At 34.8% G+C, this 25,348-nt stretch overlaps 1 protein-coding gene across 1 annotated transcript in view; it reads right to left on the bottom strand.

Moving 5' to 3' along the window:
• LOC150096879 (thymidine kinase 2, mitochondrial-like) overlaps positions 1-23,420 on the bottom strand; it is a 71,605-nt gene extending 48,185 nt beyond the window's left edge. Inside the window, exons 1-3 of the mRNA XM_090408090.1 lie at positions 23,273-23,420; positions 10,979-11,031; positions 10,743-10,817 (exon numbers count right to left, since the gene is read on the bottom strand). Of these exons, the coding sequence (XP_090264216.1) occupies positions 10,743-10,817; positions 10,979-11,031; positions 23,273-23,345 (201 nt within the window). The 5' untranslated portion in view covers positions 23,346-23,420. The remainder of the gene's footprint in view (positions 1-10,742; positions 10,818-10,978; positions 11,032-23,272) is intronic.
• Between the last annotated feature and the right edge of the window lie 1,928 nt (positions 23,421-25,348).

Raw genomic sequence — 25,348 nt, 5'->3', positions numbered from 1 at the left:
CTTTCGTTATCGAAAAAAGAATAGCTAATTGAGCTTTCAAGTGACAGTGGGCTTAAAATGCAATTCCGTGATCGTGGTTTGGCTCGATTCTGGATCTCGCCTTCACTGAGAAGTGAATTTTCCGAATTATCTGAAGAAGCATTGAAAATCGTCATGCAGTTTTCTACAACATATCTTTGCGAGAAAGGATTTTCATCACTCCTTTAAATAAAAACAAAATACAGAATTCTTCTTAGTGTATGTGATGATCTTAGACTGAAGTTGACCAATGTTGAGCCAGACATCCAGCAACTCTGCAATGCCGAGAAGCTCATCCATCTCATTAAAAGTAAATAGTAAATAATTATATCATATTATTTATCTGTTTAATAAAAATTAAAACTTTGTTCAATGATGATACACTTTTACTCATTTTACTTCCAAGTTAATTATGTTTCCATATATATTCAAAACATGCTTTTAGATTCATTATTATTATTATTCAGGCCTCCATGGAGTCAAAAGACTCAATGTGGGGGGTCCTTTCTAAGAAACACAAGTCTATCAAGACTCATCGAGGGAGGTCCCTCCTAGGAAACACAAAGTCTATCATACCACTCCTTAAATGCATTGACTGTTCTCAATCTCACCACTCCATCAGGCAATGCATTCCATGGTTCAACCACCCTCCATGCAAAGAAACCACTCCTCACCCTCTTTCTCACAGTTTCCTTTTGTAACTTCCAGGGATGGCCCCTTGTCATGACTCCTTCCCACCGTTCAACCAAGCAAAGGAACTCCCCAGTGTCAACCCTGTAACCACCTCTCAACAGCTTAAAAGTCTCAATCATATCACCTCTCCTTCTTCTATCCACCAAACTCTGCAGTCCATACTCCCTCATAACTAACATTGTACAGTCCTGACACCATCTTTGTTATTTGCCTTTGCACCCTTTCCACAGTTAATTTATCCCCTTCAAATCCTGGGGACCAGATCTGAGAACAATAGTCTAAGTGTGGTCTGATCAGAGTCTTATACAACGGAATGATAACCATTTTATCTCTGCAGGTTAGTGTCCTTCTCATTATTGCAGCAATCCTCTGTGTTACCTTCACTACCTTTGCAATGTGTCCCCTGAATTTCAGCTCTCTATCAAATTATGTTATAAATGGCACAGTTTTTCCCAAATGTTGGTAATCCCCGCATATGTTTTTAAAAAAATTACATAACTTAGCGGTCCATAGAATTGTTTTAGGCATTTTACTTGTCCTTGGGCTTAGAAAGGGTGAGAAACGCTGTCCTATAACTGTCCGAGCCGGGACAGAGAGGATCACGGGTATCATGTGTTGGTGAATCATTACAGATGCTCAGTCATAGGTCATGTGCGATAAGCTCGTATTCTGCTATTTTGCATTGAGTTTGTTGAAAAGCATGTCTTGAACTTGCAACTTCTTTCCATCTCTGAAGAGTAACCTTACCGTACATAAATTCTTCAATAATGTTGAAGTTAAGTTAAAGTTAAAATTTTAAAGTTAAATTTATAGATTTTATTTTGTTTTTTTGGATTTTGTGCTTCAAATTATGGCTGAAAAACATACGCAGAGTATTTTATTGAACTATTTCAAAAAAACCAAAAACCAAAAAAGGATGATTCAAATGTTAGTAGCAATGTTGGCGCTATTAATATTGTCAATACCGATTTGGATTCGGTTTCCCCAGTCGTAGGCCTGACAAAACCATTGAATTATCCAGAAGAAAGTACTTCCTTAGTTATTAATAATTCTCACGACATCACATTTTTGAAAGAACAAATATTTAATTCTGACAATAATTTAGATACTGTGAAAAGGTTGTGGAAACCAGAACCAAATTTTATTTTCCTGCAACTTGTGCTGCAATTCACAACCGGAGTTTTCAATACACATGGTTTGAAAAATTTAAATGGCTTGTGTACTCTCAAGTTGAAAATAGTGCGTACTGTAAATATTGTGTGTTTTTTGCACCTGCTAATGGAAAATCTAAATCTGAAGTACCTGAGCAATTAGTTAGCAAGGTTATAATAATTGGAAGAAAGCCATTGAAAAATTAATAATCATCAAAAAACAAAATATCATATAATGGCTGTTGACTTATGAAAGGCTAAACAATATTCGAGATGGAAAATGTATTCCAATAATCGACAAATTGCTGTAGATAGTGCATCACAAGCCGCAGTTAATCGGAAACGATTAGAACGATTATAAAAACAGTAATTTTATGTGGTCGGCAAAATATACCCTTGAGAGGACATCGTGATTATGGAGAATTTTCATTTGAACAGGAGCCAATCATCAATGAAGCCAATTTTCGAGCTTTGTTAAGAACGAGAATCGATGCGGGCAACAAAAACTTGCCTGAACATTTTAAACATTCTACTAAAAACGCTACCTACATTAGCTGGAACATACAAAATCAAATTATAAATGCATGTAATGAAATCATTTTGAACCATTTGGTCGAAAAAATTAATTCGGTGAAATGTTTTTCAATTCTTGCCAATGAAACTTGTGACATTTCTACCACTGAACATCTTTCCTTGTGTGCCAGGTATATAGACAAAGAAAATGACAACAAAGTTTGTGAACAATTTTTACAATTTGTTCCTGTAACAAGCACTACAGGAAAAAACTTATCTGACAAAATATTAGAAAGCTTAAATAATTATGGCATCGATTTGTCACATTTATGTGGGCAAGGTTACGACGGTGCCGCATCAATGAACGAAAAGTTTAATGGTGTCCAATCTCACATATCAGCTATATATCCACAAGCTTTATATGTTCATTGTGCATCGCATAGTTTGAATTTGGCAATTGGAAATGCTGTATCTGCAACTGAAATAAGAAATTGCATTGGCATAATTGAAAAGGTACACAATTTCTTCAATACCCCTAAGAGACAGGACGTCCCTGTTGACAACATTGATAAATATACACCGGATACTAAGAGACAGAAACTACACCAAGTTTGCCCAACTAGGTGGGTGGAACGCCATGAAGCCATCATGACCATGGTGGAATTATATGATGCAGTGATTCATAGTCTTGAAACAATCATTTCTTGGGAAGACAGAGACTCCTCTAATGCAAAACGTTTGAATAAGTCATTGTGTGCATTTGGTTTTATAATATCTTTATTTAGCTTGCAAAAAATATTTGCATACACCTTACCATTGTCTAAAATAATGCAAAAATCTGATAGTGACCTCTTAACTGCCCTAAATTTTGTTGATGATGTTGTGGCTCAATTAAATACCATTCGTGAAACACCAGAATCTTCATTTAAAGATATTTACGATGAAGCATGTATAAAAGCCAATAATTTTAATATTGACATTAAAAAGCCAAGGGCTACATCAAAACAAACATCAAGGTCCAATGTTCCAGCCGATTCTGTAGAAGAGTATTTCAGGAGAACTATTTTCATTCCATTTATTGATCAAATATTGACTCAACTTCAGGATCATTTCACTCGGTACCGCAACATTTTGAAAAATTTTTTTTTTCTCTTCTACCAAATGGAAAAGATGCTCCAACAGCAAGTGCAATGGAAGATTTTCGTCAGTTGTATGAATTTTATGCCGGTGATTTGCCTTATACAAATCCAGCAATTTTGAACGCCGAATTCGAGTTGTGGTATAAGAAATTTGAAAAACCATTTGCAATAGCTCTATGCAAAAATGCTGTTGATGCAGTTTCAAAGTGTGACAAAATGATATATCCTAACATCTATAACTTATTAAAAATATTTGCAACACTTCCGGTAACAACATGTGTCAGTGAAAGGTCATTTTCTAACTTATGCCTTTTAAAAACCTATTTAAGATCTACAATGACACAATCACAATTGAACGGACTGGCTTTGCTGTATATACACAGAGAGATTAATGTAACCACGACTGAAATAATTCAAGAGCTTTGTAAAAAGAAAAGAAAACTGGATTTTATTCTTTAAATAAATTTTTATAATTACCTAATGAATTTTTATTATTCATTGCATTAAAGATATTTTTATCCATTCAACTCAGCCCCCCCCCCCCAGATTAAATCCTGGGTGTGCCACTGTAACAACCTCTGTTTAGTCTGTCTTCTCTAAGATACTCCTCCACACTTTTTCTTAGCTGTTTCTCAAGAATACTTGCATTCTTACCAGGAATGCTCAACAGAGAAATTTCTCTGTAATTCTCACACATTCACCTTTATTCTTTTTTTATGCATGGGTACTATGAGTACTCTTATTCCAATCATCTGGAATTCACCCCTCTGACTAGACCTTCTGAATTATGCAGTATAGCAACTGTAAAACTTTTATACCTCCCTATTTTCATATTTCTGGTGAAATATTATCTACTCCACATTTCAGGTTTGTGATAGTTTTTTCTACTTCGAGTACAGATATATATTCCAGATGTCATTCCTGTTGAGTGTTTTCTACCACCATGCTGTCACTGTTTGCTTCATTTAGTAATCTTCCAAAGTAATTATTCCATACATTGAATATCTTTATCTTCAGTTTTCATGTCCTCTTTATCATCTCTAATTTCTTTTACGAGGGTGGTCTGAAAAGTTCTCAACCTCGACCATATATGGCAACACTATCGACAAGATTTTTTTTTTCCAAAGTTGGTACATCTGTCATAAGCATCCATGTAAAATTGCAAGTCATTCTATCAAGTAGTTTGTTTTATACAGTTGTCTGAATCAACTCTCTGATTCAGACAACTGTAAAAGTGGTGTCTGTATTCCTTGAAATGTATAAAATTGAGTATTGTGCAGTCATAAAATTCTTTGTAAAAGAAGGTTTAACGCAAAAGATCATTTGAAGTTCATAAAAGTTTATAGGCACTCTTCGCCTTCGTTTTTGACAATTAAGAAATGGCTACCAAGTTGAAACGTGGTCGTACCACCCTTGAAGATGATCCATGTGAAGGATGTCCAAATAAATTTATTAGCTATAAAATTTTCACTTATATATCATAGGCATCCTCAGCACATTGATAATGGAACACAATATAAAATTACAGTTAAAGAATAATTTTCAAAAAGTGCCACTAGCATTCACAGGACAACAGATGATCAGTAAAATTCTCAATTATTTAAAAAAAAAATTACAATAACATAATAATTAAGAATTTGCATAAAATGATGTAATAATATTTTCATAACGGGGGATAACTGAAAACCATCAGATCTATTTAAATTCAGTCGATGTAGAATGGTCTCAAAAACTCTCTTATATAAGTGCTCTATAAGAAATCTACTTCTATAAAGTTTAGTTTTCTTCCAAAAAATTATGTTTAGTTGAGATAGCATGTTCTGCTAGGTTAAATATTTAAGGATAATGGTACTGGATGTAAAATTTATGTTCTTCACAATGGATAGCTCCAGATCTGTCAGGTTATCCAAAGTAAGAAACCACAGAAGCATGAGATCTGGTAGATACCTACAAGGTTGAGTGGAGAAAGCTTGTCTTTAGGTGAAGAAAGGAAGGTAGAAATCTTCCTGATAGATGAAAGGGTACTATAATATTAAGAGGTTTTAGAACTTAGCCATAAGTTCAGAAATTCCTTTAACATAAGGGAGCAGAATCCGTGTGATATCTTCAGAAGATCTAGAGACTAGCTGTCTAAAGCTGTTAAAGGCTTCCTTAACAGATTCATTAAAGCAATTTTACATAAGAGTAGATTTGATATAATTCTTGCTAGAAAGGATCTTCAGCAGAACAAATGTTATGATGTAACAGGGTTTTAACAGTTTCAATCTTTTGACTAGGATGATGATGAGGATTAGCATGGATATAATGATCAGTCTGAATTTATTTTCTAAAAACAGATTGTAAACTACTATCTAGTTGACGAAGAATTAAATTATCTAGTAAAAGAGTTAGTTTTCTAATTGTTTTTTTATTCTTCTAAAGTAAATTGCATTCTAGGATGAATCATATTTATTTTTTAAACAAAGTTTTAAACCTGATGATGAACCTTTCCATATTGCAAATATATCATCTACATATCTTTACCATGCTGCAGTTTTAGGGAAAATGACTTTAAGGAGACAATCTTCAAAATGCTGCCATGTAGTAATTTGCAACGGTATGAGAGATAGGACCACCCATGGCTGTTTCTTCAACTTGTTGGTATAATTTGTCTTGTACACTGAAATAACCTGAATGAATCACAAAGTCAAAAGGTTTGATGATATTAGGAGGAAAATCTTGTTTAAGCAAATTAAGAGTATCTGCCAAAGGAATGTTTATGAAAAGAAATACTATATCAAGACTAAATAAAACATCTAAAGGTTCTAAACATAGATTATAAACTTTGTTTTAAAATCTAAGGAGTTCTTGATGGGAGAAGCAGATTTTCCAGTAAATGAAGATAATAACGTATACAAGTATTTAAAAACTTTATATGTAGGACAACCGATACAATACACTACTGGTCTTAATGGAACACCTGGCTTATGAATCTTGGGAAGACCATATAATCTAGGCAGATGAGCATATAATTATTTACTGAAGATGCCTGTGATATAGGGCTCTGTGCTTGGGCCAATGTTGTTTAATTTGTATATAAATGATATAGGAAACGGCTTAAAGGGAGATATTCAGTTGTTTGCTGATGATGCAAAGTTGTGTAGTGCAATAAAAAATCAAGCTGATGTTGAAAGTTTGCAGGAGGATTTAAATAAGCTGGTAAAATGGGCAAAAGAAAATGGATGTCAGTTCAATGTGGAAAAGTGTAAAGTCTTGCATTTTGGGATTAAAAGATTACCAGCTGTGTACTACATAGATGGAAAGGTACTCCAAGAGATTGATGAGGCTAGGGACTTAGGGGTATTGGTAGATAAGGAGATGAAGTTCAGAGGACACATTGCTAAGGTGTCCAAGATTGCACATAGGATTACTTGGTTGTTGAGGAACACACTGACATCCAGAGATAAAGAGGTTATTATTCCCCTTTATAAAGCATTGATACTTCCACATTTGGATTACTGTGCTCAGGTCTGGTCACCTGGATTCCTTGGAGATGAGGAGGCTGTGGAGAGGGTTCAGAGAAGAGTGACCAAGTTGGTGAGTGATATAAAAAATGCTCCCTACATTGATAGATTGAGAGCTTGTGGATTGCAGAGATTGGTTGATAGGCGAAGAAGAGGGGATATGATAGAAACATTCAAATTACTAAAAGGTTTTTATAGGATTGATGCAGGGGAAATGTTTCAGCTGTGTGATAGTGATGGAAGAACAAGAGGTCATCTCTGGAAATTAAAGAAGAGTGTGGTTAACAAAGGTGTCAGAACAAGGTTTTTTGCCTGGAGGGTGGTGAATGAGTGGAATTCATTGCCTGACTTTGTTGTGAGCTCTTCATCTGTAAATGAATTCAAGAAGAGATATGACAGATATTGTTTTGCTAGTTTGGGTCTCCCGCGATGAGTCTACTGACTCCATGGAGATACCCGTAATAATAATAATAATAATAATAATAATAATATAGGTGAAAATTTTGCTGCTAATAAATTTATTTCATGTAAATAAGTTTCTGCCCTTAATTTTTTTTTTTTTTTTTTTACAAACAAACAGCAATGCCCCAAGTATATAGCCTAATGGCACACCACATGTTACCTGCTTCTCTTTGATTCAGTTCCATCATATACTAGTCTCTGATGTCTGCCCACTTTCTATTTTCTTATCTGTTTCACCAACTTTATGTCCAACCTCATTTGGTCCAATTTACATAACATGATCCTGTCAAATGCTTTTGCAAAATCCAGCAATATCAAGGTGTAACCATTTCCCCTTGTCCAACTCAGCTGGCACTTTACTGTAAAACGTGGTTTAATTACTGAGATAATACCCCCCCCCCTCACAAAGCTGTCATATTTCTATCCATCCATTCCTGATTTCCAGTTTTGGCTTTTCCAATACCTGATCCATCAAATAACATCACAGTTCCAAACAAGTTCACATAACATCATATTTATTTGCATCTATCTTAAAAATTAATTTAGTACATGGTGCTTTGTACATGGACTTAGTAAAATTTTAAAAATTTTGCAGCATATACAATCTGCCTAGTACCTATACACCACTCTTTATGAAATGCCAAAACTTTAGAAAGTTTTGGTCATCAGTGGGAGTAAGACAAGATGATACCAAGTTACATTAATGGTCTGGATCCAACTGATGAGACCTCAAAGGTTGAAAGAGGTCTGGATAAGTGAGCATTCCCATAATGCAAAAGCATTAATGAGATTTTTTTTTTTAATTGATTCAATACACAAGAAGTTGAGACCTATAAGCACATTAATGCAATGTGCGGGTTGCAGATGAGGACTGAGACAGAAGTATATTGAAGAACTGCAGGGCTTAGTTGTTTGGGAATAGTTCATAAATAAAGTCAGACAGATGTGGACAGAATAAAAGAGGTAAAATAGAAGCAGGTTCAGTGTGTTCGCAGTTGCACAGTGCAGGGGATGCTGGGCAGCTGCTGCTCTTGTATAAACAGGCACAACAGAAAGTGGAGGAATGATGGCAGCCAATTCACTTGGGCAGTGACCATGGAAGGAAAATTTTATGTGCATATTCCCCAACATGTGTATTCTAAACATCAGTTTGGGATTTGTAAACAAGCTGTTTTAAAATACCTATTACAAACTTCTAGCATATGTAAGGAGGTGAAGGTGGATCAGGTTTCGATCAGCAACCCATGTCCTCAAACATGGCATTGCAATGGCACAGGTTGAAAATGTTTCCAGGTCTGTGCTGACATGAAGTCAGCCACTGGTATGGATCAGGCCATTAACATTGGGGGGGTGGTTTGTGATGACTAGAGAAAGGATGTTTAAGTAATTTTATCATGAACTCAACTACAAAACATGGCGGGGGGGGGGGGATCAACAAACAAACTGACTCATTTCCATTGCAAACGACAGTTTAGATCAGCCCTCCAGTTGGGTTCATCTGAAACCATAAAAAAATCCTCTCTCTAGTGATGACAATGCAATGTCACACTGACACACATCACATTAATACACAATCATAAATTATACGAATGCCAACATGATGTTAATGTACAGAGAAGCTCAATGTAATGGAAAGACTGCCTGTTGGTTGCATGCACAGTGTTTCCCACATCGTCCAACTCCATCACACATCCTGTTTGTTAACACGAATCAGCAGTTGCAGGAAACAGGTTCCTTCAATGCCAACATGCATGACTATGGAGCTCCAAGGACTCGCTGTACACAAGACTTTGGTGAGGATATGCTTCATCGAGTTGAGGAAAACCCTTCTCTGAGCACCCATGACATTGCACATGCCACGGGTGTCCCTCATTCCAGTAACTGGCAAGCTCTGCATGCTGATCAGCTCCACCCCTTCTAGTACCAAAAGGTTCATACATTGGGCCCAACCGATTTTGCACCATGGGTTGGGTTCTGTAGGTAGTTCAGTCAACATTATGTAGAAAAGCCTCAATTTCCAGAATTGGTGCTCTTCACCAATGAAGCTAAATTCACTAGGGAAGCATATGAAACAGCCAAAATAGCCACATTTGGTCCAGGGACAACCATCACATTACTCACCACCATCATCATGTGGGCAGGCGTCGTTGCTGATGAGTTGACGGGACTGTATCTTCTTCCACCCCACTGAACAGTCCCATATACTTGATGTTCCTGCAAGCGACACTGCCACAGTTGTTGGAAAATGTGCTACTGAACATTAGGCAACACATGTGGTTTCAATATGATGGTACCCTACCACATTTTGTAATCTGACACTACTTCACCAAATGTTTGGTGGGCAATGGATTGCCAGAGGTGGCTCAGTGTCATGACATGGCCTGTACATTCACCAAACTTACTCAATTGGACTTTTTTTGTCTAGGGCCACATGAAGAGTCATGTATGAAATCCCTGTGGAGTTGGTAGAAGATTTGGTGAATGTACAGGCCATGTTATGCCACTGAGCCACTCTGACAATCCATTGCCCACCAAACATTTGGTGAAGTAGTGTCAGATGTCACTTACAAAATGTGGTAGGGCACCATCATGTTGAAACCACATGTGTTGTCTAATGTTCAGTAGCACATTTTCCAACAACTGTGGCAAATGTGCAAATGTCACTGAAGCAGGTGAGATTCAAACCATGTCAGGCATTTTTGAGAGTGTGCCAGAACCTGCTATGCATGCTGTGAAGTTTGTGGTCACAACTTCCTTCAAGCACTTTTTTGTAAATGTATATGAAATTAAAATGTAATTTGCTCTGTATCTGATGTAGATGTTCTTTGTGATGTGCACATAAAATGTTTTTGACTTGTACTATTGCAACGGTGCATTTGGGGACATTGGTTGATAATCAAAACCTGCTCTACTCTGACCCCTTCTAAATACCCAAGAAGTTTGTAATGGGTATTCTGAAACACCATGTATAGTTAAGTTTGTATACAGATACTAAGGCAATTGACAGGAAGTCAAGAGACTATATACAACTACACTAGTAATAAAGTTACTTCATGATAAGCTTACACTTGGATATCAGATTAATACAAGAATATAGTTTCTTGACAGTTATAATATACTTAGCATTAAAATGAATCGCCTTGATGAACCCAGTTATATTATTCAAGAAAAGAGGAAACCAGAAAAAGTTCAAAGAGAATTATATGAATAATGTTTCATGTCAACATTTATGCTATACTTAGGTTTATACAAAATTCCCTTACCATAGTCTCTGGAAATTTGGAAAAATACTTCAGCAATAGTGACTTTCCACTTCCAATATTACCTTCAATGGCAACCTGAAAGAGATAATTTCAATGTAGCAAGTAATATTACAATATTTGCCAGATAAGTAAATGCTCACACTAGTTATTAAAACTAAAAATTTAAACAAGCATGTACAATAAATATTTTGATTAATAATGTAATTAATGTACATATTCTGGTAAAAGTATCTTACTGAATATTTCTCTGGTCCTGAATTTATGTTTTGAAACAACATTTTGGGAGCACCTGAAATTGGAAGAGATACAAGTGGCAATATGAACTATAAAAATAAAAAAATAAATAAAATATTGACAGTGAAAAAAACTTGAATATGGCATATCTTTAAAACAAACACATTACTATTATTTATTGTCACTATTGGCAATTCAAAAGGGATATCAAACAACTGCAAAATATCATAACAGCAGTTATAAACTAGAGCAGGGGTTCCCAACCTTTTTGTTTCCTAGAGCACATTCTAAAATATCGGTAGGGTGACGGGCACCATCTATTTTTTCGGAATTGCAACGTTACTGTTGCACAACAAACAAACACAATTATCTTTAAAATTAACGAAACAATATGTTTCCTCCCAGTCAGTGTTAAAATTATAGGTTCGTTGTCTTTTACTTGATTCACTCATTTTAGGATTAAAAATCAAAATATTTCAAAAATGTAAGTACAAGACACCATTAAAATTATGCACATATGAATAGCAACAGATAATGAACAACTGTGAATGTGCATCTACTTTACATTGTATGCATTTAATACTCGTCATGTGTCATTAATGAATGCCATGAATTGTTGTGTGATGTGCATGTGATTATTTCAAACTATACGGCACATGGTTGAACAGCGGTGGACACACAAATTGGTCGATGGGCGCCATGGTGCCCGCAGGCATAGGGTTGGGAACGCCTGAACTAGAGTAATTATCCTTTATGCTGCAATAACTCAGTTATTCAATACCAAAAGCACTGGATGCAACCTCTGCCCTTTCATCTTTCACCTCTCCTATGCAGATGGTATCATCATCATATTATGATTCATTCTTATCCCTAAAATCCTTCACAGATGACTTAGACAAATTACCTCCTATACCAGGATCAGCACCAACAGCTAACAGTACACTGCACACCTTCCCTGGTCTTTCATACAGAAGCCATCAAAAACTTTAAGAGCCTTCAATGTAAACAAATATTCTGGTTCTGATATAACTTCCATTCATGGTCAAAACTTGAGCACTGCTACTTGTCATACAGCAACATGAAAGTAAACCTATATTCAGTCCGTGCCAAAAAATAGTTCGATATCTAGTTTGATCCTCCTATTGTCCTAATCCATTCATCTTAAAAATGAAAATCAATATCATCAAAAGTTAATTTATTCTTTATATATGCATAACAATGAATAATCTACAAATGAATTCTGTAGTGTTGATCCAGAGCAGATATCTTGACCAATATTACTTATCTTTGGACACAAGCCAATGAAAGATTTACAAAAAAAAAAACTGTGTTCATGGAGAGATCTGATTAACAAATTACCATCCTGCAGTTGGTCATCAATCCAATACAACTAAGTTTGCACTTTTCTCTCTGGTCATTTACTATGTTATATGGATGCTCTCTCTCTCTAAGATGGTTTCTGGTCTCTGGAATGTAGAGTATGAATGTAGATTGAGAGAATGCAAATTGCAGTCTAGTGGATAAAAGGATGAGGAGAGGGGAAATGATTGAAACATAAACTGAAGGGGTTAGATGGATGGATCACATTTTTCATAGAATGGGCTGAGATGGGAGAAGCGGGACAGAAGGCCATTCCTGGAAGCCATATAAGGAATGTGTAAACAAGGGGGGGAGCAAAGTGTGCGCAAAGGGTTTTTTGCATGAAAAGTTGTGGTTGGTTGGAATGTCTCCGCACTCACCACACTGAAAGTGTGGCGAGTGTGGAGATAGTTGACCTCCTGCAATGAGTCATTCACTCCATCGAGGCATAATAATAATAATAACAATTTGTCATAATATTCATGGTGCTTACAGTTCCTTAAGGATGACCTGCCAAGTATCCTTGGTTTCATAACCATAATTTTAGGATAAGATGGTCTTATTCCTAATATATATTTTTGTGTATAATTTGTGTACGCTGACTAGCTTGCTTGGCTTTGGAATAAAAAACTCTGAGACCAGAAAGATTCTTTGTGTTGATGGGAAACCTAGGTCTTGAGCACAGTCATCAAAATCACTAAGCTATGGAGGCTCTTTCCATCATTCCTCTATGTTAAAACAATCAGATTATAATTAAAATCCATTTACAGTTCAACTTCAAACTTACTGAACTAACTTCTTATCTTTCATTCCAACTATATCAAGATTAACTGCAGTGTCTACAGCTAAACCTCGGAATTATAAACTGCTGATAGAACTGATGTTCAGGTCATGACATTGCAGCATATCTCAATTTCAATGAGGTGCACCAGTCAGCAACAATCAAAACCTCCAGCTATACCTTCATGTTGGTGGGCCTGTTAGTAACCGTGCACGCACACGCACGCGTGCACACACACACACAGAGAGGAAAACCTCGCTTAACGTGAATTCGATATATGAACAATAATCAGTTAGCGTGATTGGGTGAAATGATACTATTTCCCACTTTAAGCAAGTGATTAATCAGTTAATGCAATTTTTTTACATTATGTGAAATTTTACGTATCCAATCTGCAGCGAGTGGAAAAGCTGGAAGTCATTAAGAGACATGAAAGTGGCACTAGTAATACAATGATTGATTGTGCGAGACCTGAGATAGATACAGCAAGTCTACAGTCTGGACTATATTAAATAAGAGCAAAGAATACAAAGAATAAGGAAAAGTTTCTACTGCTTATTTAAGCATGCATATCATCCAAAATAGAAGCCATTTAATGATCGAGATGGAGCATCTTTTATCACTCTGGATTAAAAATTATAAAAAAAAAAACCTCTTAGTACAAGGAATATTCAAATCTCAATATTTTTACCCATTGAAAGAAACCAAATTTTAAAAAGGAAGTTGAAAGTTTTACTGCGAGTTTAGGATGGTTTGACCGTTTAAAAAAATCGAGCTGGACTGCATAATGTAGGAATAACTGGGGAATTTGCAAGTGCTGATAAAGATTCTGTGGCCAAGCTTCCTGAAGAATTGCAAAGGATAATTCAGAAGGGCGATTATGACAATTGGCAAATATCAATGTCGACGAAACTGGTCTCTTTTGGAAGCGTATACCAACAGAAACTTTTCTAGCTAAAACTGAAGCATCTCAACCAGGATACAAAGTATCTAAAGATCGTCTTAAGCTTTTATTAGGAGGCAACGCAGAAGGCAACTTTAAACTCAAGCCTATGTTAGTTTGTCATGCACAAAATTGATCATCATCATCATACGTATCAAGGATTTAGGCCTAGCATCGCCTGTTCCGGCCTTAGAAGTCATCGTTGAATCGTTTAAGAGGACGTCCTGGTTTTCTTTTTCCTAATGGCTTGTACTTTAAGGCTTGTTTTGGTAATCTTTCTGTTTTCATTCTTTGAATGTGTTCCATCCATTTATGTTTATATTTTTTAATTTTTTCTATTACTGGTTCTTGGTTTAATTCTTTCATAATATCTTCGTTTCTTTTGTGATCAAATAGGGTATACTTTGCAGTTTTTCTCATAAACTTCATTTCTGCTGTTGTTAATCTTTACTTGTCTTTTTGTTTTATTGTCCAGATTTCGCTTCCATAAATTAAGACCAGTAAGGCTAATGTATTGTATACTTTTAGCCCGGTTTGTTTTTGAACTAGGTTTGGTTTAAATATAGAGTTAATTACACCTGTTATTTTTAAATATTTTGCAATTTTTACCTTTATATCTTTTTCATTTTCATATGTGATCATACATCCTAGGTAGTTAAATGAATTCACCTGTTCAAAGATCTTGTTATCTATTACTATTTTAGTTCTTGCTGAATCTTGTCCTTTAAAGGCCATAGTTTTTGATTTTTCTGTTGATATTATCATACCATAATCTTTGGATATCTCATTTAGATTTAAAATAGCTTTCTGTAAGTTATCTTCAGAATTTGTAATTATTATTTGGTCGTCTGCAAAGAGGAGAGTGTTTAAGTTAACTATAGGTGAAAGTTTAATTCCTTGATGTAAATTTTTACTCCATTTTATTATTATTTCATTTAAGTAGATATTAAAAAGAGTTGCTGAGAGGGGACATCCCTGTTGGACCCCTTGGTTTATCTCTCATGTATATGATAGCTCGTGATTTAATCTTATTTGTATTTGATTATTTTCATATATACTTCTGATAGCTTTTAGGATATTATTTGGTATTTGTCTTTCTTTTAATATGTTAAATAATATGTTTCTTTTAACTTTGTCAAATGCTTTTTCAAAGTCAATAAATGCAATATGTGTTTCTAAATTATATTTTCTTCTTTTCTCTATTATTAATTTTAGGCAAAAGGCTGGGTCTATACATGATCGTCCTTTTCTAAATCCATTCTGTACCTCTAGAATAAAGTTTTCGGAATATTTCATTGGTTTGTTATTTAAGATTCTGCTATATATTTTGTAACAGGAATTTAGTATACTGATACCTCTATAGTTTTTAGGGTCATCTCTATTACCTTTCTTCAAGATAGGAATCACAATTGCTTTTTTCCATTCTATTGGGGGGATACCAGTTGAGTAAATTTTATTTAAAAATAATAAGTCTTTCTTTGAATCTTGTTCCTGCATATTTATATAGTTCTGAACCTAGCTTATCTTCTCCAGGTGATTTTCCGTTTCTTCTTTCTTTTAGGCAGGCTGATTTCTAATTCTTCTTCAGTTATTTCCTTTTCATTAATTGTTTGCCAGTTGTCTTTTTTAAAATATTTGTCTGTCCACAGTTCTGTGTAGTAATTTAGAAATTCTTCTAATTTCAATTCAGTCTTTAATTTTATGTTTTCTTTGGTATTTGCATTTAGGTGTTTCAAAATCTTATATACATTGGGTCTTATTTTATATAAATCATGTTCTAAATTAAAAACAAATTTATTCCATAATTCTCTATGTCTTTTTCTGACTTCTCTTTTAGCTATGGCTCTTATTCTTTTATATTCTATTTCATCTTCTAATCTTTTACTGCTTAACCATTTGTGATAGGCTCCTTTTTTCTTTTTGATTATTTCTGTCATTGTATCATCCCAGATCTTCAGTTTTTTTCCTTTTATTGAATTTTTTAGTCTTTCCTAAGCTTTCATTTGCTGCTGCATTTAGTATCGTTTTTATATTAAGCCATTCTATTTCTATTTCTTCATTTTGTTTTATTTTATCTAGATATTGGTTAATTCTTTGTTCATATAGCCATTGTACATTTGTGTCATTCAATAGTCTAGTTTTATAAACAAATGTTTCAATTTTTCTTTCTGTTCTTGTTGCCATTTAGGTGGTAATCTTAATTTTATTTTAACAAGGAAGTGGTCACTGCTTATTTCATATCCTCTGTGAACTCTAACACATAGTGAAAATTTTGATGCCTTTTCATTTAATATGAAGTAATCTAATATTGATTTTCATCCTCTTGCTGCCCAAGTATATTTATGTATGTCTTTATGTTTATAGAAGGAATTCATTATTTTTAGGTTATTATAAACTACAAAGTCAATCAATTTTTTACCATTTCTGTTTAGAGTGTGTTCTCCATGTATTCCTATATTATTATTAATTTTCGTGTTTCCAATTCTTGCATTTAAGTCTCCTGCTAAAATTATGTAATCATTTTTATTTATTTTATTATATATGTTGTAGCTGATTATAAAAATCAATATTATCCTGTTCTCTTCCTTCTTCTGGGGCATATAAACCAATTATTGTTAAATAGCCTCTACTTTTATTCTAGCTTCTATTATTCTTTCATTCCATAATTTATAATGTTTTAACTGTTTTGAAAGGTAGTTATGAATCCAAATCATGACTCCTGCTTGTGCTCTTTGGTCTCTGTCGAATCCACTGTATATCACATTAAAATTTTCAGTTCTCATAGTTCCTTTTAATTTCTTTTTTGTTTCAGTGGTTGATGGATTAATTAATCATGTTAAATGAGGTTTTCCTATATACATATCCCTGCCCCAGACAACAGGCATAAAACCATTAGCATGAAAGAAACCATCTAGGAAGCCATTCCTTTCAGAAATGGTCTCCTAGATGGTTTCACAATTAACATAGGCAGTATTCAAGGTTTCATAATCCCTTCAGGAAAGGTCAAGAATCTGTAGTACTAATGGTAGTTGAGTCTGACTGCCTTATATAATACACTTTTGCTATTGGAAGCTTGAAGTGGCCCAAAACCATGTTTAGATTTTATTTCAGAGCAAAAATCTAGTTTACTTTCCCCCCCCCCTCCCCATCCCCATTTTTTCCTGTATGCACCACAAGTAAACTTTTCAGAGTTACAATGAATATCATGAAGATAACCAACAGCTCTTTTTTGAGGACATAGCTCAAAACCAAAACAGTTATTCTGTAGATTTGCCACCATGCACATAGCAAAGTAATTGTAATATTTAACAGGGGTTCTGGATCAGTTAGTGAATATGAATGATCTTATGGCATTATTCTAGCAGATGAACCTGGAAAACAATCCAAGTGGGATGAGAGTGAGCTGGGTGAAATTACCCCCATTTGTGTGATTTCTCAAAAAGTCTATTACTTTGTATTCCACATCCTTCCCAATTTTTACTCACCTTAAACACCAATCAAGAAAAGTCAAGCAATGAGAAAACATGTGAGAAAATATAAGATTGCAAGATGATTTAAATAGGCTGTCAGTATGGACAAAAGATAACAGGTGTCAGTTTAATGTCGAGAAATGTAAAGTTATGCATTTTGGGATAAATAGATTACAAGCTGTGTATCACAGTGATGGCACTGTACTTCAGAAATAGATGAAAGATAGAGATTTAGGGGTGGTGATAGACAGAGAGAGAGAGTACACATTGCTAAGGTAGTCCATAACTAAACAAGCCAAAGAAAACAATTAATATGGATATGAACAGTAGCTGTAGACTGAACAAAATAGAATATCTTTCATTTAATAAAAAAATAATAAATTTTCCAAAAATACACTAATGCTAATCAATCTGTGGAACTCCTATGAATTTTGGGACACATCATAAAAAATTGGTGACGGGGGGGGGGAATCTTTGGTGAGTACATCGTTCTTTTTTTTTAAAACAGTTTATAATAAGATATGATAAAGTTGGAGTCTTGAAAGGTAACATATTGACTTGGAGGAAAATTGTAGATAGGAAGTTAGTGGTGATGTAAGTTTTTCATGTAGTACTATCATATACTGTACCCCCCCCCCTTGAGGATATATGTTAGGAATTTGATGATCATGAAATAGTTTATAAAGTAAATTAGATTTTTTTTTTATATTAGAAATATAAATATGATATTTTGTTCTATACACTGCTGAACTTAATGAAGGTTTTTAAATTTTATTTTATTATTAAAAAAAATCCCACTAGGTTGCAAATTTCACATACATTAGTACTTGGGCCAGACTAAGGATTGTATAATCCAGAAACCATACTATAGAAAGCAAATGTGGTACTTTTTTAAGTTTTCATGCCAATTCAGGCATCCAATAAGTGAGATAAACAGTTTCATACTGCCCAATGAAAATCATTACCATCTAAAGATACTATATAAAATTAGAGAAAGAAAAAACTTGTGAAAACTATTTTCATAATGCAAAATTTTTGCTTTAGTATCAAATGGATCCTAACTACAATGACTAATATATATATAAGGAAACATAAAGTTAGAAATTAGTAGAAGATTGATACAATACTATTTTTCACAGAAAGGGGATAACCGAAGGCTGTTTAAATTCAGACAAAGTAGAAGGTCTTACAGCTCTATATATAAATATTCCATAAGGAATCTGCTCCTGTGTAAGAGCTTAATTTTTTCCCAAAGGAGTGTGCTTAGTAAAGATGGCATGTTCAATTAAGACATATTGCTTAACTCCATGTTACTGGATAAAGATTTATATTGCTTATGGTAGACATCAGCAGATCTGTCCAATGTCCAAAGTACAACAAGCCAGGAGCCAGAGATCTAACAAACATATAAAATGGAAGAATTTTGTCTTCAGATGAAATGAGGAAGGTTGAATCTTCTTACTAGGATGTGGAGGAAGCTTGTCTATAGGTGAAGAATGGAAAGTTATGATAAAAGGTCTTGATGAAAGGAAACCAAAATGTTGAAAGGTCTTGGAACTTTAGCAGTACATTCAGATATTCCTTTAATATAAGGAAGAGGAATCCAAGAGATAACCTCTTGACAATGTCAAACGTTTTGGCTTTGTTAACCATTCTAGCCATTTTAGTGTTTAAAGGTTCCAGGTATCTACTGCCAGATCTCTCCTTCTCATGTGACTTGTTGCACTTCAGATAATCTGCTGTCCACCATGAAGCACAAAGCGTATATACAGTAACATGCAAGCAATCTGGCTAAGCTAAACATGTCACCTCTACTAAGCACACCTCTCTGGAAAAAAATTGAGCTTTTCCACAAGAGTAGATTCCTTAAGGAACATTTATATAAAGGGTAACAACATTTTTTTATTTTTTTTTACATCACTGGAATCGAAACAGATCCGATGTCCGTAGTAATCCCCTTTATGGGAAATATTATATCAACTGTCTGTTATTTCCTAATTTAATATTTTCTTATTATATATATATATATATATATATATAACACAATTTTTTTAAATTAATTAATTAGGAATTTATTTTACTGATCGTTGTCTTACTGAAGCTATGATGGCACTTTATAAAATACTTTCTTATTTGAATTTTAAACATGTTCCATTGCAGACTGTCTTTGTACTGAGGATGCCTTCAATATTAAGGTGAAAATGCTGGCTAGCCAGGTTAGTGTATCTGCTCTCCAGCCAAATGGCAGCAGGTTCGAATCCTGCCGTGGGCATGGATGTTTGTAGTTGTCTGGCAAAATACTAGTGGTGGTGATGGACAGTAGATGGCATTGGTGTAGATGATGTGGTTCACTGTAGTTCGTGGATTGAGTGGCGGAGACAGAGAATTGTAGAGTAGGTGCCCTCCCTCGATGAGTCTTTGGACTCCTTGGAGGTGTCACGTTATAATAATAAAAATTTTACATCACTAAAATAGTTTTCCCATGTCAAAACCAGGCTGGATAGTGACTCTCCCATAATGCAAGTATTATGCATATCCAAAAGGAAGTGTGTTTTGCATTATGGGATACCATAGCAATTGATGTGATCAGCCCCCTATATATATACATACAAGCAGCTTAGTCATGAACATACATCACATGCAAAGTTTGTTTGCTTACACTTCAATAAAGGATTAAACCAGAACCATTTCTTGGCAAGCATAATTTACTTGGTAACTAAGTTATTTATTTCATGTGGGGATTCCCTATTTCTGCAACTGTCCCTTAGGACTGGTTGAACCCTTCTAATGGTTCAATCAGCAGACCGGTTTGCCTGTTATGAGGGACAAAAAAAACCAAGTTTTCGGGTGAAAAAACCCCACTACCTCCATATGACTGACTAACTTACCTTTAGTCGAAAGAGACCAGATAAAGGTTCCTCATGTCATGGATGGGAATCGAACCCAGGTCTTTCCGAATAAAGGGCTTCGTCTATACCGACTGAGCTACGGAGGCTCTGGTAATCAAGCGAAAAGACTTTCTACAAGAATTAGGAGATTATTTGGCAAACATTCTTATCCTTAATCTTTACATCAGGCATCCACGAAAACTATTTCAAGACATGCAATATCTGAAAAGAGAAGAGAAGATAATACTGAAACAGAACATAAAATTAGCCTTCACAAAAATTGAAACCAAGATCTCTGGTTTCATATATCTCTGGTCCTGTGTGAATCATCACACAGGATCAGAGATATATGAAATATTTTGCATATACAGAAAGCATGCACCCACCTAAATAATAAACAGTATTACAAGGTGTTAACAGCATTCCACAGGAATGCTGATGTGATTATATTACACAATTGCTTCAGCCTAGACTACAGCAGATTCTTATCACAAACAGCTCATTCCACTTCACATGATGCTCAATAGAGTTCAAATCTGGTAACTCTACAAACCACTAAAGTATGGTAAAATCATTTTAAAGCTTGAAACCATTCACAAATAATCTGGAACTTGTTACACTGTGCAACATCCTGCTTTAAGTGGCCATTAGCAAATGCATGAAGAGCTGCACTTAGTTGGCACAATGCATGGCAGTCAGATGTTGTCCCACTAGTTTCATGGAACACAACCCAGGTAACAAAAAATCCAATCACCATTAAATCTACATGCCCTGGCAGAATTAATCCATTAATTTATGCTTTTATAGTCACATACTGTACTAGTGCTCTGCATTCAGCATGGAAACATCTGGAACTGGGATTATCAGGCATACTTTAAAGAACTAATAAAAATTTATACTGTGAATAAAAGGAACATTTTATTCTGATGTAAGAGGAATGATTTTTCTCATTTATTCTGATGTAAGAGGAACATTTCACTTCAGCTTACATTTTCAGTTATATTAAATATTTCGGAGCCTGGTTGCTGAGTATCTACTCAGTAGGACAGTGTTTTTACTCTAATCTACAAATAATAGGTCTGAATTCCACTGGAAGTATGAACATTTGTCAATGTCTTTACATGGTAGATGAATTTCACTGCCCAGCATGAGACCACTACTCTGCTTATGGAGGCCTAAAGTAACTTGAAAGAGTTCCATATTTAATCTCTAGAGTATCTGTTCAAATTATCTGACCTTCAGTCCATTCATTTACAATCTTTCATGAGTAGGATTCACATAAATAACATAAGAATAATGCTAACATTAAATAATAATAATTATGGATAACTGCATCGCTGTCAATATTGTATTGGTGGAAGATGGTTTGATTCTAGTCAGTAATGAGGGGGGGATTTTTCTAGGCCTTTTCTCAATCCATTTCCAAATCAGTTGATCTTTGGCCCCCCCCTCAGATTTTATTTCTGCAACTCAGAAAAATGAACTATAAAATATGCACACAAAACTATTTACAATTAAGAACATCAAATGGCCACAGTTCTGCAATATACTCATCACCTGGCTAGCATATCCCCAAACTGCTGATATCCAAAAAAAGATAGGGCCAAAAGAATACTAACTATTCCCTCCTTTTATGGAAAAATATATAAGAAGAAATTTGTCAGTCCATACAGTGATTTCTAACTTGGCATTTAATGTATACATTTCAATAACGAACAGATTAATATGGCATACCCTATTGTCACACAGTTCATATATTTCTTCAAAATTATTATTATGCGACACCTCCAAGAACTCATGAAAGGAGGGCACCCTACAACTGTCTCCACCATTTAACCTACTAACACACAACCTCTACTACCATCATCATCTGCACACACCATCTCAAAAATGACCTTTTTTTTTTTTTTTTTAACGTTGAGAATTAATACACATGGCTGGATAATGTGAAACATAAAGGAAATATAACAATTTATTCATTTATTGAGAGTGATTTTTTTTTTTTTTTCAAATAAGCGGCGAGATTGCGGCACTTGTTGAGCCGTGTCTCTCTTCATTTCGTGCCTGTTAATTAATGATAGCCTTGGGCACGCTATCTCTGATTGGGTACCAGTGGAGATTGAACTGCCCACTTAGTCTCCAAAAATTAGATGGGGCTAAAAACGGCCTCACCTACTCCCTATATACGGGAATATAAAGGCGTTAGCTGATTTTTTTTTTTTTTTTTCAAATTAAGAAATTTTTTTTTTTTTTTCACTGTATTTCAGACTCTTTCATAAACTGAGGGAATTTGGTTTAACTATATTAATTTCAGTTGCAATTTACGCATGAATAATATCTCAAGTGTTACAAAGTTTGTTTTTTTTTGGAAAGATTTCAGAAGCATAGCATCCTTAAATACTAACGCATACGATCATTTATCCTCTACACAAGTACATGCAAATTTCAAAATCATACTAGGAAAAAATAGAAATTCAACATATATATAACAGGAACAATTACCATGAACTAGATTTGACAACCAACCATTCAAATGACGAATATAAAATGATATCACCTCTAACACAATGAAATATAAACCCTTACTTCTCGTCTGACATTTCTGTTTACAGAATCAGGTTGGCATGCTTTTGAAAAGCAATACAACATCCCACTGGGTGCTAAACAGAACATCATACGACAGTTTAAATGAAATACAACACATCGGGGGGGAGGGGGGAGATAACGTTCATTTTCTTTTATTTCAGTGGGATCTAGATAATTTCTATTAACCGATGACTAAGTTTCTGAGGAACTCGAAATTTAAGCTCTAGTGATTGCATCATCAGACAGCTGAGAAATTCACAAACACCTACCATTAACAAATAATTTCTGAAGATTATTAACTTTATATTTCGACAAGAGCCAAAACCGCCTCAAAATATACATATTTGCCAAGGAAATTACTATTTCTATTAGAAAAAACAGAATAACATATATATCAACCACTTATCAAAAACCATGCTGCCAAAGCCAAGCTAAACGAACTGCATCGAGAAAACCCGAAATACAAATGTCAGCTGTATAAAACGGTTAAGAAAAATCATGAAAACATCTCACATTATTTGAACAGCAAGAAAAGCCGTTGGATATTTATACACATAAGAATTCTACATAGCAATGGAAAACAAAACAACAACAAAAAAAAGATTTTAAGATATAAAATATATTTTTAAAAAATTGACTTCAATGACCGCTTTTTGTGACATTCATCAAAGAATGAAAAGTACCGCTCATTATTCTTCATACTTGCCTGGTGAAACGGAATGAAACTTATACGGGAATTAAATATATTGTACGTATTGTATGCGTATACAAATATTTTAAGCCCTAATCAGACAGTATGTAGGTAGGTATCCCACTGCAGTATTTTCCAATGTCTTAGTATCCTGTAGTTTCGAAACAAAGTACCACTTTGTTTTCTTATTTTATTATTCCAATCGTATTATCACTATTATTAATATATATTATTATTTCAATAGTGCTATAATTACTGTTATTGTATTTTATTAAATTAAATAATAGGAGATACCTGTGTGGCTCCTTGAAAATGGATTTGGCAGTCATAGACTTGGGTGTTTTTGGTGATCCTTTATCGAGGAATAATTTGGAGAAGAGATCGGATAAAAATCCGTATGCATCTATTGTGAATACCGAAATCACTAAAATGTATATAAGATGTAAAGGTGGTAGATAACTAAAGTCTAGAGTTTCTGCATACTAATGCAAGAAGTAGTCGAAATGAGAAGGAAAAGTTTCTGGTATTAGTCAGCGCAATCTCTCCCAAAGTTATAGGCATTAATGAAACTTGGCTAACAGCAGATGTGATTACTGGCATTGAATGCGATGGGTATAATATTTTCAGGGAGGATAGAGATTTCAACTATGGTCGCATTGATTGGAGTGAGGAGAGGACACACGAAAGGAAGGAATTGGATTTTATGCGGTTATTAAGGGATAACTATCTGCGACAGCATGTAATGGAAAATACTAGGGGTCAAAGAGTGCTTGACCTAGTATTACATCTGAGGATTTGGCTGTAACAAATATGACCATATTGCCACCAATTGGTGAGAGTGATCATAGGGTCTTGATTGGCAGGTGGCTAAAGGTATAGAATTTCAATTAAGACAGGGTACATGTGGAATTATCGGGCTGGAAAGTATGACAAGCTTAGGAGTTTGATTGGTTCAGTGCCATGGCATGTGCAAGGACTAGAAGTCGATAGTGCATGGGAGGTAGTTAAGAAGTGCTTGCATGAAGCAATGGCTGACTGTATACCTAGAGTCCGAATAATAAATCAACTAGGGGTTAAATGGATGAATAACACCATTAAGCTTGAGCTGCAAAAAAAAAAGAAACAACTATGGAGGGAATTTAAGGAGAAAGGTGACCTGCAAGCACATGAACGGTATAAAGCGCAGGCCAGAAGGGTGACGAGTGGTAAGAAAAGCAAAAAAGAATTACGAAAGAACATTGGCCATGCAGGCTAAAGAGAACCCTAAACAGTTTTTTAGATATGTAGCAAGTAAAAGGGAAAATGTACATGGCAGAATGATTTTAAAGAATGCCGATGGTAGGGAGGTAACCGAATCAGTTGAGATAGTTGAGTTACTGAGTGGGCACTTTGCAAGAATATATCATCCAGGTGGTGACATTGCAGAAATGAATGTACCAGTAGATTATAAGGGAATTGTGGTGAATGAAGTGAAGGTGAGTAGTCTATTGCATAACCTCAATGTCAATACAACTGTGGGATTGGATGGTAAACCAGCTCGTGTTGTACGAGAAGCAGCTAAAGAATTGTCAGTACCCTTGACCATTTTGTTTAATTTGAGTCTCTGGTATGGGTTAGTCCCGAGGGGGTGGAAAGAGGGGAAAATAGTTCCACT

Source organism: Typopeltis vanoorti, chromosome 18 (assembly GCF_054136105.1).
Source record: "Typopeltis vanoorti isolate ZY-2024b chromosome 18, IOZ_Tvanoo_1.0, whole genome shotgun sequence".
NCBI classification, from domain to species: Eukaryota; Metazoa; Arthropoda; class Arachnida; order Uropygi; family Thelyphonidae; genus Typopeltis; species Typopeltis vanoorti.
This window is presented reverse-complemented; position numbering and strand designations above follow the sequence as displayed.